At 33.3% G+C, this 17,396-nt stretch overlaps 3 protein-coding genes across 6 annotated transcripts; all 3 read left to right on the top strand.

Moving 5' to 3' along the window:
- Positions 1-5,075: 5,075 nt before the first annotated feature.
- Positions 5,076-8,014, top strand: LOC141686485 (uncharacterized). Its single transcript, XM_074491520.1, has 6 exons — positions 5,076-5,334; positions 5,608-5,648; positions 5,732-5,827; positions 6,067-6,154; positions 6,255-6,955; positions 7,044-8,014. Exons 1-6 carry the CDS (start codon positions 5,076-5,078, stop codon positions 7,725-7,727), a joined length of 1,869 nt encoding a protein of 622 aa, XP_074347621.1. The 3' UTR covers positions 7,728-8,014.
- A 1,178-nt stretch (positions 8,015-9,192) lies between these two features.
- LOC141707109 (uncharacterized) lies at positions 9,193-14,027 on the top strand. 4 transcript variants are annotated; one of them, XM_074510104.1, is made up of 10 exons: positions 9,193-9,237; positions 9,332-9,432; positions 9,815-10,283; positions 10,390-10,507; positions 11,420-11,532; positions 12,042-12,127; positions 12,776-12,885; positions 12,963-12,995; positions 13,601-13,702; positions 13,786-14,027. In XM_074510104.1, the coding sequence occupies exons 2-10, from the start codon at positions 9,342-9,344 to the stop codon at positions 13,876-13,878; spliced, it is 1,215 nt and encodes a 404-aa protein (XP_074366205.1). In that variant the 5' UTR covers positions 9,193-9,237; positions 9,332-9,341; the 3' UTR covers positions 13,879-14,027. The 4 variants fall into 4 exon arrangements, with proteins under 4 accessions (XP_074366205.1, XP_074366206.1, XP_074366204.1 ...); XM_074510105.1 differs by lacking the exon at positions 9,193-9,237 and having other exon boundaries at positions 9,265-9,432; positions 13,601-13,663; XM_074510103.1 differs by lacking the exon at positions 9,193-9,237 and having other exon boundaries at positions 9,265-9,432.
- Positions 14,028-15,177: 1,150 nt separating this feature from the next.
- LOC141686479 (putative F-box protein At1g50870) lies at positions 15,178-16,428 on the top strand. Its single transcript, XM_074491515.1, has one exon. The coding sequence runs from the start codon at positions 15,178-15,180 to the stop codon at positions 16,426-16,428; it is 1,251 nt and encodes a 416-aa protein (XP_074347616.1).
- Positions 16,429-17,396: the final 968 nt, after the last annotated feature.

Below are 17,396 nucleotides of genomic sequence, written 5' to 3'. Positions count from 1 at the left end.
ATAAAAAAATTATTAACAAATTTGAAATTCATCTTGCAAGTCAGGATTAGAAAAATCCAGTAAAAGTACCCCTCCCGACAACGAGACTCGTTCCCAATTTACAAGATTATTTTTTAAAATGATTTTTTCGACGATCCAACCGTACGGATGTTAAGATATATCAATTTTAGTCATATGAAAAAATTATTACCAAATTTGAAATTCATCTTGCACGTCAGGATTAGAAAAATCCATTAAATGTACCCTTCCCGACAACGAGACTCGTTCCCGATTTACAAGATTAATTTTTAAAATAATTTTTTTGACGATCCAACCGTATGGATGTTAAGATATATCAATTTTAGTTATAGGAAAAAATTATTGAGATATTTTCCTATCAACATGGTAATTTTTTTGAAATGATATTTTCGAAAATCCAACTATATTGAGATATATCGATTGTAATCATATAAAAAATTTTAAATTTATCTTGTATGATTTTATAATGAAAATCGAATAGAAGTGCAACTCTGAAAAATAAGAATCTTTCTTGATTAAATAATTAATTTCTTAAAAAATGTTTTTAGGATCATCTTGCACAATGTTAAAATATATTAACTTTAGTTATGTAGAAAAATAATTTAAAGTTTTCAAAAAAAATTCAAATGATTTTATATAAAAAATTATGTGAAATTATTTAAAATAATAATTATTCTATTAATATAAAGTAAAATAAAAATAAGTATTTAATTAAAATATATAAAGAAAAAAAATAATTTATAATTTTTTCATTTTTTACACAATTTTTGGTTTCCCCCCTTTAATTTTCATTTCCCCCCTTACCTCTCTCCTTCCCCTTTCTTAGATCTGACCGGTTCTCTCTCCCCCTACTCTTCCATCTCTCTCCCACGACTCTTCTCTCTCCTCTCTCTACCTAGTTTTGCTTAAAATCATATGGATTAAGTGTGTATTATGATGGGTTTAGGTTTTTGAGTTTTCAAACCCTAACCATCTCAATCACCCAATCTTGTTTCTCTTTCACAAAATTGCCTATGAATTCAGATCAACTATTTAGATTCACTTCCAATAATAGGTGGAGCTTCTCAAGTAGAAATGTTAAAGGAGTCGAAACAAAAAATCCGCGCAGAAAAGTAAGCTAGATGTTGATTAAGCTCAGTTTCTTTTGATATATGGTTACATTTTCTTTTCATCTACTGTTGTATGTTTTTTCTTTTGAAATGCTACTATTTTCTGGTTGCAAGTGCTAGAAAAATTTGGGATTGCAATGGATACTTAATGTGATTGTGAGGCATTCTTTTTGAAGCACTCGTTATAACCAGGGAATTTTGGTAGCAATTGTTTCGGTGGTTGAAAGTCTGTGCATAAATCGTCTGTCCTACATTCCTGTAATGGTAATTTTTATCATTGTCATTTTTCGTCAGTGCATATTTGCTGGTGTTACCTTTGAAATTGAAATGATTTTTAAGATTTTACCTTTCAATGAAGGGACCGCGTTCACCTTAAAATAAAAATATTTAACAAGAGTCGAGTCTCTGACTCGTGTTTATTTCAGTTTTAGGGAGGTTTGTTTGGTTGGTTGAATGTCAGAAGGTGTATGTCTATGGTTACTTGAATTTCAGTAACTAATAAAATGGTAAAACTGAAGTAGTAGAGAACTAAGGCTAAGAGTTTATATGTGACTGGCATTGTTTCTGTCAAAGCAAGGCAACCATATTACGAAAGATCCAACGTGATATTGGTCCATGATAAAAAAAAATTCATAACATATTAACTAGGCCTCCAAACAATGCAACTCATATACTTAAACTATTGCATTTAGTGTTCTGGTAAAATGTCCAGGGAGTAGAATTAGTGTACAGACACGCAGGATTTAATTCAATGTTTGAGATAGACCTGAGTTTTTAATTTGACACGTGATATCATATTACCATCTTACGGGGCAGATGATCCTTTTAGTTCTCTTATTTGTCGTATAGTCAAGATTCTTGTGTGTGTGAAAATTACTGTTGTTTGAGTTTAAATGGGACATATGAGGTAATTATAGAATTAACTTTGATGTGTTCCCTTTCATGGATTACTTTACAAATCTATGTGCCCTGGTTTACAAATTGCCTTCTGTATATGTTTGTGGCCTCCTTTTATTTGGAAATTTTGAGAACCTAGCATGTAGTTTGTCAATCTTATTTTAAGTGAGTTTTATGTGTACTTCGACTTTCTCTACAGATTGTCGGGATAGATAATTTGAAAAAGGAGGTTGACAAAAGAGGAAAAGATGAAGCTGTCACAAGCAGGACCTCCCAATCTTCACCAAGAGAAACTGCGAGGAAAGGAGGTATCTTTAGAAAGCAGGACATTGACAGTCTCTTTATGGAAGTGAGCCAGGTGACACTATGGGCATTTGTTTATTTTCTATTATGTCTTGGTTTGATTTCACTTTATATTAAGAGATCCAGTTCTTTGTTTTTCTTATGATGCCGGAAGGAAAAGAATATTAACTTAAGAGTGGTTGTCAATTTATTTTGAAGATTGTTTTCTCCAGATTGGGAAATTGCCTATCGCATGCTGTAATGATATTGCAAGGACAACATAGCTCTTGCGGAAGACGTGAAGAGAAGTTGAAAAGGCCAAGTGAGCTCTGAGTAGCCAACATCAAATCTTTGTAGACTCTATATTTTCTTTAATTTGTAGTAGAAATCTTAGACTCATGAAGGCAGTGATATCAATATGCTTTTAGCTTTTGTATAACTATGTTGTGATTTTCGATCATGGATCAACTTTAGAATTTTTGTTTAGATTTGCAAAATTAATTTCATTTGATTACTTCTTATATTTTGTGTAAGACAAAGTTTTTAAGAACCAAGCTTCATTAAAATATCATGTCTTTAATACTAAAACAATGCTTTCGAACACAAAACTTTGGTGCAAAATTAACTCTCACAACACTAGTAAACCATTGTCTATATAATATTAAGATATTGTATCAAAGGTATTCATGCAATACGTTTGGACAAATAAATAGTTGTATGTATCTGATCATGCCATACATTAAAATCCAAAACTGTTGTGTGTAGAAATTTATTACAAGAGTTCTACGAGCTCAATTTCATTTTTGTTGTCTATCTGGATACACAACAACGTTTATACAACAATAAGTGTTGTAGGATTGGTTTTAATGTTATACCCTACACAACGGTTTTCTGAGTTTGTGAGAACCCTTGAATAATGTCCCTCGTTACGACGAAAACAAGCAAATACGTTATCTTTTCTGGATGTAATACAACGGGCTTAATCCATAATCATTGTCTGTATAACCTCAGACAATGTTTTTCAGCCGTTGTCTGATCCAACTAACAGTGATCCAACTAACAGACGGCGACTCAATAGTCAACGAAAAAATAGGGTATCAGACAGACATAAATCGTTGTTGAAGCTTGTTTTCCTTGTAGTGTATAACAGCTTGTCTGAAATTTGAATGCAGAATTGCACGCTTTTAACAGAGATATACGTCTATACTTGTCAAGGTAGGGGATGAAATTGGAGATTTGTACGAGCAACACTGCATGAACATACTTTTAATATGAACATATTAGTAAAATAGTTATACCGGTTAATAAGATTCAAAAAAGATATTTAAAATAATTAGGACAAAAGCATGTATTTATATTTTCGGTGGACCCAAATAATAAAAATTTAGGTAATCAAGTCTTTACTGACTAACCAACTACCAATATTTCGGTTTGTATAGATGGTATAAATATATCATAATTAGTGTTAGTTATTTTTTTTTATTGTTATTTATTTCTCTAAGTTTTGTCTTTTTACAATTTCATGGACAAAAAATGAATTTTAGCATACTACACATACTAGAAGTTTTTTCAACAAATATATTTCTTTTCTTATTCATTTTTCAAAAATGTAATTATTTTAGTTTTTAAACTTAAAGCAACATAGACTGAGAGACATGTATCCTCAACTCATTTTTTTTTTCAAAAAAATAAGAAAAGTTAGTTTTAATTGTAATAACTGCTATAAATAAAAATTATTAGAAAAGTTAGATTTGATTGTAATAACTGCGATAGTCATATCCGGCAATACCGATACTTTACATATCTGATAATTAATATTTGAAAAATCCATTTGGTATCTTCTTAGATATCGTTTTTTCAATAAAACTGTTGTTTTTATTTAATTCCCGTGTGCAAATCCACCATGCAAAATCTGGGTCCTCCGCGTATAAATGCATATCTTAGTTTCACTGTCTTATCATTGTAAGAACTAAAATTAAAGAGATAGTTGAAATGGAAAGTGAAGAAGAGAAAATGAAAAATTTCAGTGGAGTGAGTGATGTTGAACTGATCGATTTTCTTAACGAGGATGATTTTCTGGTCGATCATCGCTTTCGTGATTCTTTAGAAGACCTTCGACTTTCAGGTTTGATTCATAAGTCTTTATGTAAACGTAATTTTGACATGTTTTTACACAACTTTGCATGTCTACATTTCTTGTTTTTAGTTTTATATATGATGATGTTATGTGGTTTGATTCGTGTTTATTATTTGAAAAAAGAACGATTTTATTAATTATTGTTGAAGTTATATAATTTGATTCTTGAAAAGAGATGGTTATGTAATGAGACGGTTGATTGTTGTGTGATTATGCGATTCTGTCTGCTTTTGATCTGGCGGGAAAAGGGATTTTCGAAATTGTCCTAAATTTTGGTGATGTGTTGTTAATTTTGTTAAGCGATTTGTGAACTGTGTTGATAATCTATGCTTAATTAACCTCCTTTTGCAGTTTCATTCAAGGAAATAAGTGAGCACGCCAAGTGGTTTAATGGAGTAAATCAGTTGAAAGCGGCGAGCACGGAATCTGATCAACAACAGAAGGAAGCGAAGCTCTCAGATTTAGGATCTTTGGAACCAGAAAGTGCAGATCCTTTGCAGGAAAGGATAAAACGTAATGGTACTTGATTGCGATTGATCATTCGATATGAAAATTTGCTTAGTCTGCAGATAATAATGATAGATTTCATGTATTTGCAATTAAGATACTTCGTTTAACACCTTTCTACATACATGTCAGGTGTTCCGGATGTTAAAGGATTGCCGGTTATTAATGAAGAGTTTGAGAAGAAGGAACCGATTGTTTCGGAAGACAGATCTGTTGGCTCAGATTTTACATTTGAGTCGTTTGATGGTGCTGATGCATTCTCTCTGGAATGTCTGGAGGAAGATATATTTGATGATGTAAGAGCGTCAATTTACAGATCCTGTGGAACGCCTATTTTCTCATCTGCAAGCCGTGACTCCGCTGTTGGGAAAGCATCTGCACTCTGTGAGTATACTTGCATATACAATTGTAGTAGTATTTATGACAAGAACACAGAGCATCCGTATTTAATGTTTGATATGTTCATTTCTTGATTGGGGTTGCCATATGTAATGTGATTGAATGCGAGTGCGTTGTGAATGTAGCAACCAACATTCTGAATGTTGAGATAACCATATGTAATGTGATGTACTGGTATCTAGTTTACACGATTATGCATCTTTTCGTGGCCTGTTTACATCGTTTCCTTTTGTTTGATTTCTTAATTTTGGAAAGCAGCCTCCAAGAAGGTACATGCCAGCTCTCAGACTCAGAAAACGGTATGTAGTTATATCATATACTTCAGTCTTTCTTGCTTGTGGTGTTTAGCAGAAAACTATTCACGCATTTTACTGTGTTTCAGAAAGATTCCAGTGCAAATTTGAGAAGGCAATTACCAACTGCAAGAAAAGCGAAGGCAATGACAGTGTCTTCTCCGCATTCACAAAATTTACTGCAGGTACTAGTTTTTTGAATATAATGCTTCATTACTTGCATTCATTGAATCATTAGTGGATACAAGCTGTAGATGCGCACATTGCTGACTTGAAACACAACTTTGTTAATTACATTGGTATTTAATTGATTCTTGATGAGCATGCTTTAGCTAGTTTTTCATGGTACATCAGTAGATGTTCTACAGGAAAACTTCAGTTTTAGAGTATAGTATGGACTAATTAAGTGTTATTTATCATAAAGCACATAAAAGGAGGATACGACTCGACGCCATCTGTACAAAGCAAAAGGGCTTCATCAGGCTATGGAGGTGTGAATAACAGGAAAACTGGTAATGGCGAATTTCTTTTCATACAGAATGACAACTTTATATAAGAACCTCTTCATTTTTTTTTGCCGAACTCGAGTATAAGTAGTTTATAATGTTACAGGAGAAGGATTGATGATGCCTCAAGTATCTGCTTCTGTGGACTCGCCTGGTTTTAAGAATTTTCTAACACCACCCGCCAAGTCATCTTACAGGAGTCCTCGCTCTGTAACCAAAAGCCCATCATTGGCTCGTTCTTCATGTGATCAGTTTTCGAGTGCTCTATCTTCTAAACCTCTCTCGAGCCGCGGAACAGGACATTCAGGCACCAACAGCAGTAAGATTGCTTCTTCTGGTTCTATCTCTAAGCCTCCTCTCGGATATTCACGCAGAAGTAAATTAAACAATCAAACTTCCTCAATCCATTTACTGTCTAAGTCGCTCCAGTTGAACAACTCGCCTGCCAGCTCCATTGATAGATGGTCCTCACAGTCATCTTCAACTTTTAGAGCTACTGAAAAGCTAAAATCTGGTAAATTTGAGGGAAAGTTGAAAGGAGAAACTAATAAAGCAACAGCTGCACATCATTTAACTCCAACAAAAATGCTGCCGGATCAACGTTTTAAAGAAGCACCAAAAGAAGTCAGTCCACTTCCAGAAGGAACACCAAAATGTTTCAACACTTCAGGCCTCCAGACGCCATCACCCAAGCAAGGGTTTTCTGATGAGGTCAGTAAATCATTATCATCATTTGGAGAAACACCAAAAAGTTCCAAGCCTTCAGGCCTCCGCATGCCATCACCCAGGCATGGGTTTTTTGACGAGGTCAGTAAATTTATATCATCAAATGGTGTAGACTTATTTCCATGACTTTCTTAGACCTTAGTAGTAATGATCTTTTTGTGGTGTGCAGGAAAAGTCCATGGTTCGAAGCACAATAGAAATTATGCCCTTCCAGTTAAGCTCACCAGATGCTTGGTCTGATCCAAGTGCAAATGCATTGATAAGAAGAAATGGACCTGGAAATAAGAAGAATATTGGTTCTCCACTCACTCGGTCTCTGCATTGTACTCCAAGCACTAGGCCTCAAAATGCCATTCATTCTAGAGGGATTGATGATATTTCTACACCATCAACTGGTATGAGACATAGTATGAAGACTGAAGAGAGAGGAAACAAGATGATATCGAAGTATAAAATAGGCAAGAAGGGGGAAGATCAAAAGGCTGAAAATGGGATTTCACTTGATACCATGAAACCACCAAAGAAAGGCGAGCAGACTGTTGATGAACTACTCCTCGAGAGTGATCACCAATTACTAGGTGAAAGCAAAGAAAACTTTGAGGATCAAGTGAAAAACTTGAACATATATTTTGAGGTCATTGATGTCGGAAGGAGTGCAATAGAGACTGATGGTGAAAAGAGCAATGCTGGTGCACAAGATGGATTCGTGGTGGATGGAGAACAATTTCTCCGGGGCCAGCAGCAGGATTCAGCAACCATTACCCGAATCCCATTCGCAGAAGTGCCATCTTCATTTGATGAAGTTGCATCAACCTTCCCCTCTTCAGATAGTGCAAAGAAGGAGAATAACTGAGTATGCCCAGTTATTAACAGTTTTGGTCTGGTTTTTTTTTGTGTGAAAGTTGTGTTGTGGAAGAAATTTACGAATATCTTCCATAGTTTATGTACTGCTCATATGAGCTGGAGCCTGGAACCTTGTTTTTTTTCCTTTCATTTTTTTTGTTAAAATTCTGAAACACAGCAGCAGCAACTATATCATAAAAGTTGAAGCATTAAAAGTGATGGAATGCTAATTGCAGCATACCATTACCATAATAAGCACAAGACTGCTGTCATGGAAAGTGCTGCTGTTATACCATTTGCTACATTTGCCATCTCCGATGGATTTTTTTTCAAGATTTCCTATGGTTTTTCTAATTTGAAGCAACTTCATCTTTTTTCCGCAATATTAATATTTAACCCCTTGCTCCCGAGTTTTAAAAGGGAAATAAAACAAGTGAAGGTAAGTAAATTAGTTTCACTTCCCTTGATAATCATGCTCCCAAGTTTTAAAAAGGAGTCAAAACAAGTGTCAATAAATATAAATTTGATAATTTTTCACTCCAAAACTTTCACTTCAAAAATGGGATGAAGTTATTTTATCTTCTAAACACTTCTCTTCCTTTTCCTTTCCATTAAAAAACTCAGGAATAAGTCCTAAATTTTGAATTTAATAACTGATATGATATAATGCAGGAAAGTGTGTAATATAAAGTAGTAGTCAAGGTAGGTAATTACATCATGAAAGTTAGTTACAAAGTTTGTCACAGAATGTGTGGTTGTACATAAGAGAGATATGAGATTATCATTTGAAGATTAAGAAGAAAATTCAAAATGTGTGTAAAGAGAGCTTGAGTTTGAAATTTTGAATGCATCAATGACTATGAGTATCAAAGTTTTTCATTTGCTATTAATTGTTTTAGAAATAAATTTAAATTACACAAATCATATTTTTTGGTACATCTATATAATTTTTAGTTATTCCTTAATATAATTAAAATGATGATCATTTCAAAATATGGTGTTGTGATTTCTTTTATTTATAAGAAGGAATACGATACATCTATACGTTTTTTGTTGTCCGATAATATAATTAAAAAGATAATTATTTTATTTTTTTACGTTTTTAAAATGTATAGATAATAAGCCTGTTTAGCGCGGACAAAAGTTTCTATTTTTATAATATAAGAAATGGACAATAACCTAACAGTATTAATCCATTCAAATAACTAGATAAATAAAAATTAGAGAATGGACTTGGACACTAATAGCTAATAGCCGTCTTTAAATACATGTACATGTTTATTTTAATTTATTGACTAATTTAGCGGATCATAATTTGACTGAAATTTATAAGTACTCTATAATTGAAAAAAATTAAGAAAAATTCTATTATCAAAAAATATATTTAGTCTATTTTAAAATACAATTTTCAGTTTTTTAAAATAAAATAAAGAATTAATTTAAATGGACATCAAATAAAAATTAATCAAAAGAAGTTGCGCTAAACTGGACTTCAGTTCCACGAGCATACGACACAAATTGTGAGTATACCAATTCATAAACACAATTGTATCATATCTCATTCTTACACACGCACATACACTTGTAATAATATTTTTTTGGTTTTAATTACAGGAACTAAAGCATGTCCCACCTGGATTTTCTGTTTGTCAACGGCGTCGTTTCACCACCCGCTCAAACACTTCCGGTTACTACCTTACTTGAAACTCATTCAGGTTTGTTTTCTCTTATGTATGATCAACCTAATTTCCATATTTGAATGCCATTATAATTGCAAGTTTACAACTAATGTATACCAAATTACTTCTGAACTCGCTCTTTGGGTTGTTGAAATATTTGGTCCGCTATGCATTCCGTTGCGGGTTTGGATTGTAATATATTTATAAACACACAAAATCTATAAATTAGACAACATTACATTATTGCTGATCACTTTAGCTGCTTGAATTACTGATATAAATAAGTAAATAAAATTTTGTGTGTGTGTGTGTGTGTGTGAGAGAGAGAGAGAGAGAGAAATTTTGACTGCCAATGATTTCAATGGCTTTGATTAGTAGTGTATTGAGGGTGTGTAATGCTGATATGTTAACTTTTTAGGGGCTTACACGACTTCTCGAACTCATAATAATGGCTCGGTGTTGTTGTTTTGGGAGAGGCATTTAAGCAGGCTGGCTAATTCTGCTAGGATTTTGAATAATTCCAATCCGGAACTCTTGTTCGATTCTAGGAAGTCTAGGGTTCCCTTTTCGGGGAAGTTTTCTAATTGGGATTTGGCCATTAAGTCGCTTGTGAATGATTCGATGAGAAATGCATTACCGCTGGCGGTGAAAGAGATGAAAGTTGGCGAGGAATTGGCTGTTACGACTCTTTTGAGCGGGAATTTGGAGAATTTGAGGGGAAATGAAGGTTTGGATGATGAAGAAATGTTATTTAAGGTTTTTGATGTTTATGTACGTGTAGCGCTATATGTTCCTCTTGGGTTTGGTGTGCGAGAGAATGTGGCACATTTGGCGGCGGTGGGCCCTGGGAGAGATGTTGCAAATGCTAAATATTCAGACTGGGTAAGGTAATTCCATGTCAATTTTGCGGTTACGGCATATGTCTACTTTTTGTGCAGGTTCATGTAGGACAGTTTTCCTTGTAATATTTGTAATTTGATTGTTTCTGGGTAGGGTGAGGAAGCATTTGGAGAAGTTGAGGCCGCCTTCTGCTACTGAACTTCTATTGTCAAACGATGGTGATCAGATGCTTGAAGGTTGTTTGACAAACTTTTTTGTTGTTTGTCGGAAGGTGAGATACTAGTCCTAGCACAGTTCATTCTTTTATTTTATTTAAGGTTTCTTAAGAATCTACTAAATTAATGTTACCATTCCAAATAAGTTAATATTTTATTGTATGGAAATGTTATGTGTATGTTGGTCAAATCTTGTCACTAATCTACGTTGTTGCCTACAATCGTTTGGCAAATATCTGCTATATATTGAGAACCTCAACTTTAATCCGTTTTTTTGAATATTTAACTTTTTCCAAGTCATGTTTTTAATACTCAATGACAACTAATTATATATTTATTGTGCCTGTGCTCTGAAGCTTAAAGATTTTTATTGATTTTAAAAATTATTAAGGAATTTGTCAGACTATCAGTTGTAGTTATAATACCAAATACTATGCAGAACTACAAATTTATTAGGAATAGCTGCAGTAATTTAATTAAACACTTTTCATCCAGTTATGACGATGGAATGTTGATATCTGAGACGGATTTAGCTACTCTATCAGACTTTTATTTACTCAATTGTTCGGTAACTTGATTAAAAAAATATAATATATTCAACGGATATCAAGAATTTGGACTTACCATACCATATATGAGCTGAACTTAGCCTACTTATTTTAAATTCTAGTGTTTGATTCTGTTATGTATCATGCTACAAATGCTGTCTTGTTGAATGAACACCGAACTTAGAGATGGTTTGTGGAGTAATGGTAGGTAAAAACTAGGTTACAGATCTAAGTTGGTATGTTTAATTTCCCTCTTTTTACATTTCCTGAAATGATAATGCACATAGGCATTACCTTCAAAAAGCTAACATATGATAAGATTCTGGATCCTATATGTTATAATTTTGGAATTTTATACACTACATTATTCAGTAGCAATCTTAGATATATGGTTTCTAGATTTTTCGCAAAAAATTGTAGGATGGAACTGAAGATGGCTTCGAGGCTGAGAAGGATTCAACTGTGTATGAAGTACAGACAGCTCCTATATCTCAAGGTGTTCTTCCTGGAGTCATTCGCCAAATTATAGTCGAGTAAGTGAAAACTTCTGTTCTGTGCAAGGCAAATCTTAATTATTATTTACAGGCTTGATGAATATAAATGGGTAAACATTGAAGGGGATAGAAATAAGCAAGTAGAAATACTAGATAATATAAATTGATTTAAGGTTTGCTATTTATAAAGTCTGTAGCTAGTTAAACTTGTGTGCAACTGTACTTAAAAAGAGATGTAGTTTCATAGCTTAAGGCACCCTTACTTCAGTCCCAATTAATATTACTAATCCAGTTACTTGTCGAGCTCATTTCACTGAAACTATTTCCTTTGGTTAGATGATAGGTTTCAGTACAGCATTACTAAATTTACTTTTGATCTACTTTAATACAGTCACTTACTTTTGTTAAAAAAACTCAAAAGTGATATTTTTGTGACAGTAGTATTCTATAGACAAGTGCAGTGCCGCCTCTTAGAAAACATTAGTCTTCTGTTGGTCCCATTCATTGTTAATTGGTTTATAGCTTGTAACATTTGCTACATCATGCAGAGCATGCTTAAAACACCGTATCCCACTTCGAGAAGTTGCTCCTTCGTGGTCACAACGTGAACAGTGGGAAGAAGCTTTTATTACCAGTAAGTTTTAATATTTTTACTAAAGCTTCTAGAGATTGCTTAGTGCAGTTACCATGGTATCCTCAATTCCATCGAGCTTTTGAATCCTTAGTAATAACCAATCAACAATGTGAGTTAATTGTAGGCAAACCTCAACTTACGTATGCATCTCTACTGCATCGATGTGCCATAATTCAACGATAAAAAGCTCTCCTATGTAAATTCATCTTGATAAAGAGTGATTTGATGCTTTTTATATTTATTTTGGCTTTTCATAAAATTTTGCAATCCTAGATAAATGCACAGTTAGAGATATATATTAATCTTTCAAATTCATATCTTTCCCTAACCAGTGTTAGAATTGAATTTCTTTCCGCAACAGATTTAAACAGCATGTTAATAGAAATTAGCATCTGATCGTCAATAGGAATATCATAAATATCATTCACAAGAAACATGCTTCTCTGGACTCCTTTCCACTTTCCTATTCTACTATTAGTTAATTAAACTATACAAGCTCGAAGCCTATTATTTAGACTAAGAGGCCTTGTACACTAGTGGGAGAATTTTGTTAGTCGTTCGTTCTTGTTCTAAGACGGAATGAAGAGAAGTATACAAAAACATCAATATAACAGTAGATCTATATATTTAAATACATCCGTTCTGCAGATAGTTTGAGGCTTTTGCAGCACGTAGAAACAATTCGAGTCCCGTGTTCATGGAAGCCACTTGAATCTAAAAGTTGGAAGGATCTTACCTGGGCGGAAAAGCAATTTGAGGTGTGTAACCGTTACCTAATTCGATAATAGGGTTTTGAGGTGTCATTTAACTTCTTGTTATATGTTTCTTACATCAGGAGGGCCCTGGAACTATCACATCTATAATCCAGGTACCTACCAACTTCCTTTATATGAATGTAATGTTATGTAGACATTATTGCCTTTGTGGTTCTTGTTCATCATTAGTCGTATACTGAGTCCGGGCCTAGGCGTAGTTATGAAAATATCAGTATATATTTCTACAGCTAGCTTTTGCTAAGAATACAATTGCATCTAACATATCCAGTTTATTGAATTATAATACCAAAGGCCATGATAGTTAAACAATCAGTCATTGCTCTACTACTAGCTGAATTAAAGCCATTCCACCAGCAACAGCAAAGGTGTAATGTCCTGTTCTTGCATTTTAATTATCTAGTGTTCACAATTTGTTAAATAAAACAGGTCCTTTATTTGAAGTTAGCTATGGAACGGGGCCCTGCATATGTATCTGTAAATTCTGATCAAACACTTAAGCATATCATATAATCAAATATGATGCATCAAAACATATTAACTAATCAAATTCTTAAGCAAATCTTCTATGAAATATGATACATCACACATCAACAAATAAAATTCTGAAGCAAATATGATATATTAAACATCAGCAAATCAGATTTTAGTGGTGCATTCCACTGGTCTTACACTTCCGTGCTTGGCACTTATTTTACAGGACACGTTAGTGGTTCCCGACGTTCTTTGTTCTTTTGAACTTGTGCAAGAAGATCGGCACAATGTATCTCATAGAAGAGAGGCGCTTGTGCTGCCATTTATAGTACAGATATAAGCATATGCATTTTTTAGTTTAGTTCCATATCTATAGGGATGGGTGAAGTTAAGTAAGTTGTTTTTCTGCAGGAAGAGATTATGGCGAAAGCTGCATCAGAAGGTTGCCCAGTGACTTCATTCCCTAGGTGTTATAATCTACCTGCACCCAAGAATGTATGGTAATTGTATATATGACAAATTGTAAAGAAGCACAGGCCTAAGCATAATTGATCTTCTTAGTGGTTGCCTCCATAAACATTTGAATAATGCTCAGAATTGAGATGGAATACATGATGATCCTTGTTTAAGTAATAATGCTTTAGTGTATTCTATACATATATCTTGGCCAGAATAGGATTCAAGATTCTAATATGGAATTGATAATTAAGCTTCGGTTATTACCAATAAAATGGGTAATTATTCAATTTTGTTACGACTGAACTTGAAATTTACACTAATTTTTTGTTTTTAAATATTATCTTTGAAATTTTGAGAGTATCTAAGTACCCGTCTTGAAAAGACAAGGCAGGGCTTCTTTTTAAGTGTATTCAGTTTATTTTAGAGGATTTATAATAATTTATTAATTTTAAATAATTATTAATGTTTTTGGCTGATTTTAATCGTACGGGGATTTTAGCGGAATCGTTAAATAAATCTCGTAGATACTTGCTGATTTGAGTAGTGATTTTTACAAATTCATTAAAATCTCTTGAATTTGCTAAGATTTTTGAAAATATAAAATACACTGATAAATCCATCAAAATCTATAATTTTATAAACTAAAAAAAAATCCATGAACTTTTGAATATCGCCATTTTAATGGATTTTAAAAAAATTAAATATCACCAGATTTTAATGTAATTTATAAAATCTAAATTAAATACCCCATATTTTAAAAGACTTTTTTCGATCCTTATTGAATACAAGTATTTTTTAGAATTCAAATTGAATACTCTATAATTTTCAAAATTCAAAAAATCCTCTAAAATTTCAATTGAATACACCCAATTTTTTCCAAAAAATCGTCTCGAGGAATAAGATAAACTTATTGAAAGCGAAATGAAAAATAAGAGGAAATTATTGTTCATCTATAAAATCTACAAGATTATATAAAATAATAGATACCATTAATTCATTAATTTATGATAAAGGTAGATGTTACAATATAAATATCTTATAATGATTATTCATATTTGAATGGATATATCTTCTATTTCTAAATTTCTAGATAAAGAAAACATACAAGATTATATAAGATTATATAGAATAAAAGATACCATTAATTCATGATAAAAGTAGATTTTATAATCTAAATATCTTATAATTATCATTCACATTTGAATATATTTGATTGAATATATCTTCTATTTGATTAAATAGCAGCAGACCAAGATCTCTCAGACCATTGCACCAACTTCTCTGTTTACCAGCTTTAGTCCTCAATCAGTCTTTCTAAATTATTTTCAGTTCTAAATTCTGATAATGGATCCTGACAGGCGCGTGTCTGCTGATAAGAAAACACCCATTTTTAGTACTAATATGGATGGAAATGACGAGAAGAAGAGGAGAACAACAGAAGCAAGGGAAAAGGTGATGAATAATTTTGCGGATGATTTGTGGATTGAGATTTTCCTACGCCTTCCGTTCAAGTCATTGCTTCAATCTAAATCGGTCTCCAAATCATGGCTTTCCATCATTTCCAGCCATCGTTTCGCCAAATCTTACCTGGAGAAGCCTGCTGTACATGATGATGAAATTACCATTGCACACAATGCATTTAGTAATGATTATGAAGAAGAGGACGGTTCTTTTTCCCTCTTCCACCTTGATTCGGCTAGCATTTTGAAGAATATCAAATTCCCCTACTCGCAAGGTGAGTATCCCTGTCATCCATTAACATCTGAACTTATAGGTTCAGATTGCGGTATTGTTTGTGTTTCTGTTAGGTTATTGGGATGGCATGTTGCTAAAAAGAATTTCGATATTTACCTTTGGAACCCTGCAACTAGACACTCCAAACTACTTCCTTCTTATACTATACCTGATAAATATTGGACAGCTGGTAATTTAGGTTTTGGTTTCGATCACATTGATTTAGATTTTAAACTTGTTAGAGTTGTGTCCACTAGTACTTATGCTGAGGTCTATTCTTCAAACATGAATGGTTGGCGAAAGATTGACAAGCCGATTGCTTATCCGTACAGCAATTTCCATGCATTTCACGGATTTTTGTTTTCCATAGAACATACTTTTAATAGTATGATGGCTTTCAATTTAAACAAGGAGACGTTTATTTGTGGTATTAAACTCCCCGATGGTCATTTTGATGATGATAACAGTCTTATTGATATTACCGACTTCAAGGATAATGTGGCTGTCATTAACTCTATTGTAAACCAAGGTAAGATTCACTTGTGGACATTAGATGATGAGGCATGTGTTTGTAGTGGAGTTGAGGCATCCTGGACGAAAGTGATCAGTGTTAATGTAGGTGTAGTATCTGAACATTTTAGCTTCCTTTATAGCAATTCTCACTTTTTACTATTTGATAAAGATGGGGAGAGGTTTTTGTTTAACTGGAACACTGAAGTGACCACTGAAGTCACTACTCAGCCTTATGTTGATGAATTTTTTAAGTATACGAAGAGCTTGTTCTGGCTTGAAGGGTTCAGACGTATCAGGTGGGCTGCTTCATCTCCGAGATTGCAAGATTCGTCTGACTCTGATGAATGAAAGCATTTTCCACCGACGATAAAGATGATACTATTACTCATCTACTTACTGGAAAGTAGTAGACACAGTGCCTGAGAAAGTGATGCCGGAGATGATTTAGTGTTTTTTTTTATTATGTTTGAATTTGCTAGTTGATGTTTTGGTAGCTGACGTTTTGTTACTTCTTATTTATGTTTCAACTTTTAAGACTTTTGAATTGTGTACTTTTATCAGTTTCCTATATATTATATGAGCATCGGTGTGTTTGTGTTATAAACTTGCTTGTAATGTATGTTGCATTTCAACAACTAAGAGGTGTTTATTTCCTATATATCTCCCTGCCGGTGCTTTTGATAATTATCAGCAACATTGATGGCAATGTTGATGCCCATTAAGGAGGGTTTGAGACAACAGGAATGGAATGTCTTCAAGACAAACAGCTTTTGAGAGCTTTAATCTCATCTGCTCAAAGCAATAATAGAAGAAAACTACTTCTGCATATTTGCTTTAACTTGCAATTTAACAGGTTCAGTGGTCATAATCTGGTTTGATCACATCATATGGCAACCTTTAATCTGGTCTGAAAATGCAGTCTTGTGTGACTTGTGTCTGTCTCTACCATGTTCATATGCTCCCATTGTTGTGACTGGTGATGATTGATGATAGTAACCATTTACATCAAACTCCTGTCCTGATCAAGCTTAACTATGCCTAGTTCATGCTGAACAGATGAAGATATAATTTCCTTTGTGAATCAAGTAGTATTGTAAGGTTATTTCTTTAAGAAAAGTTTCTATAAAAAAAAATCACAAACTGCAATTTAGAGTTGCACACAACTTATTCTTACATCAAAACTTAGAATTAAACAACTTTATATTCATAAAATTTATGAACACTTTGGAAAAATCTCAAACAAAATATCAGAAGGCCAAACACACACACTTCTCTTTCAGCACCAGATTCCCAATACAAGTGTCAGTCACACAACA

Source organism: Apium graveolens, chromosome 2, assembly GCF_009905375.1.
Source record: "Apium graveolens cultivar Ventura chromosome 2, ASM990537v1, whole genome shotgun sequence".
Lineage (NCBI taxonomy): Eukaryota > Viridiplantae > Streptophyta > Magnoliopsida > Apiales > Apiaceae > Apium > Apium graveolens.
This window is presented reverse-complemented; position numbering and strand designations above follow the sequence as displayed.

What these genes read in the sequence shown, in the direction of transcription:
- LOC141686485 (XM_074491520.1), top strand. Translation starts at nt 5,076, where the DNA reads ATGTCAGGTGTTCCGGATGTTAAAGGATTGCCGGTTATTAATGAAGAG. An exon ending in TGGGAAAGCATCTGCACTCT is followed by an intron (nt 5,335 to 5,607) that starts GTGAGTATACTT and finishes TTTGGAAAGCAG; the next exon opens with CCTCCAAGAAGGTACATGCC. An exon ending in GGCATGGGTTTTTTGACGAG is followed by an intron (nt 6,956 to 7,043) that starts GTCAGTAAATTT and finishes TGTGGTGTGCAG; the next exon opens with GAAAAGTCCATGGTTCGAAG.
- LOC141707109 (XM_074510104.1), top strand. Translation starts at nt 9,342, where the DNA reads ATGTCCCACCTGGATTTTCTGTTTGTCAACGGCGTCGTTTCACCACCC. An exon ending in TTTTTGTTGTTTGTCGGAAG is followed by an intron (nt 10,508 to 11,419) that starts GTGAGATACTAG and finishes AAAAAATTGTAG; the next exon opens with GATGGAACTGAAGATGGCTT. An exon ending in CTATCACATCTATAATCCAG is followed by an intron (nt 12,996 to 13,600) that starts GTACCTACCAAC and finishes CTTATTTTACAG; the next exon opens with GACACGTTAGTGGTTCCCGA.
- LOC141686479 (XM_074491515.1), top strand. Translation starts at nt 15,178, where the DNA reads ATGGATCCTGACAGGCGCGTGTCTGCTGATAAGAAAACACCCATTTTT.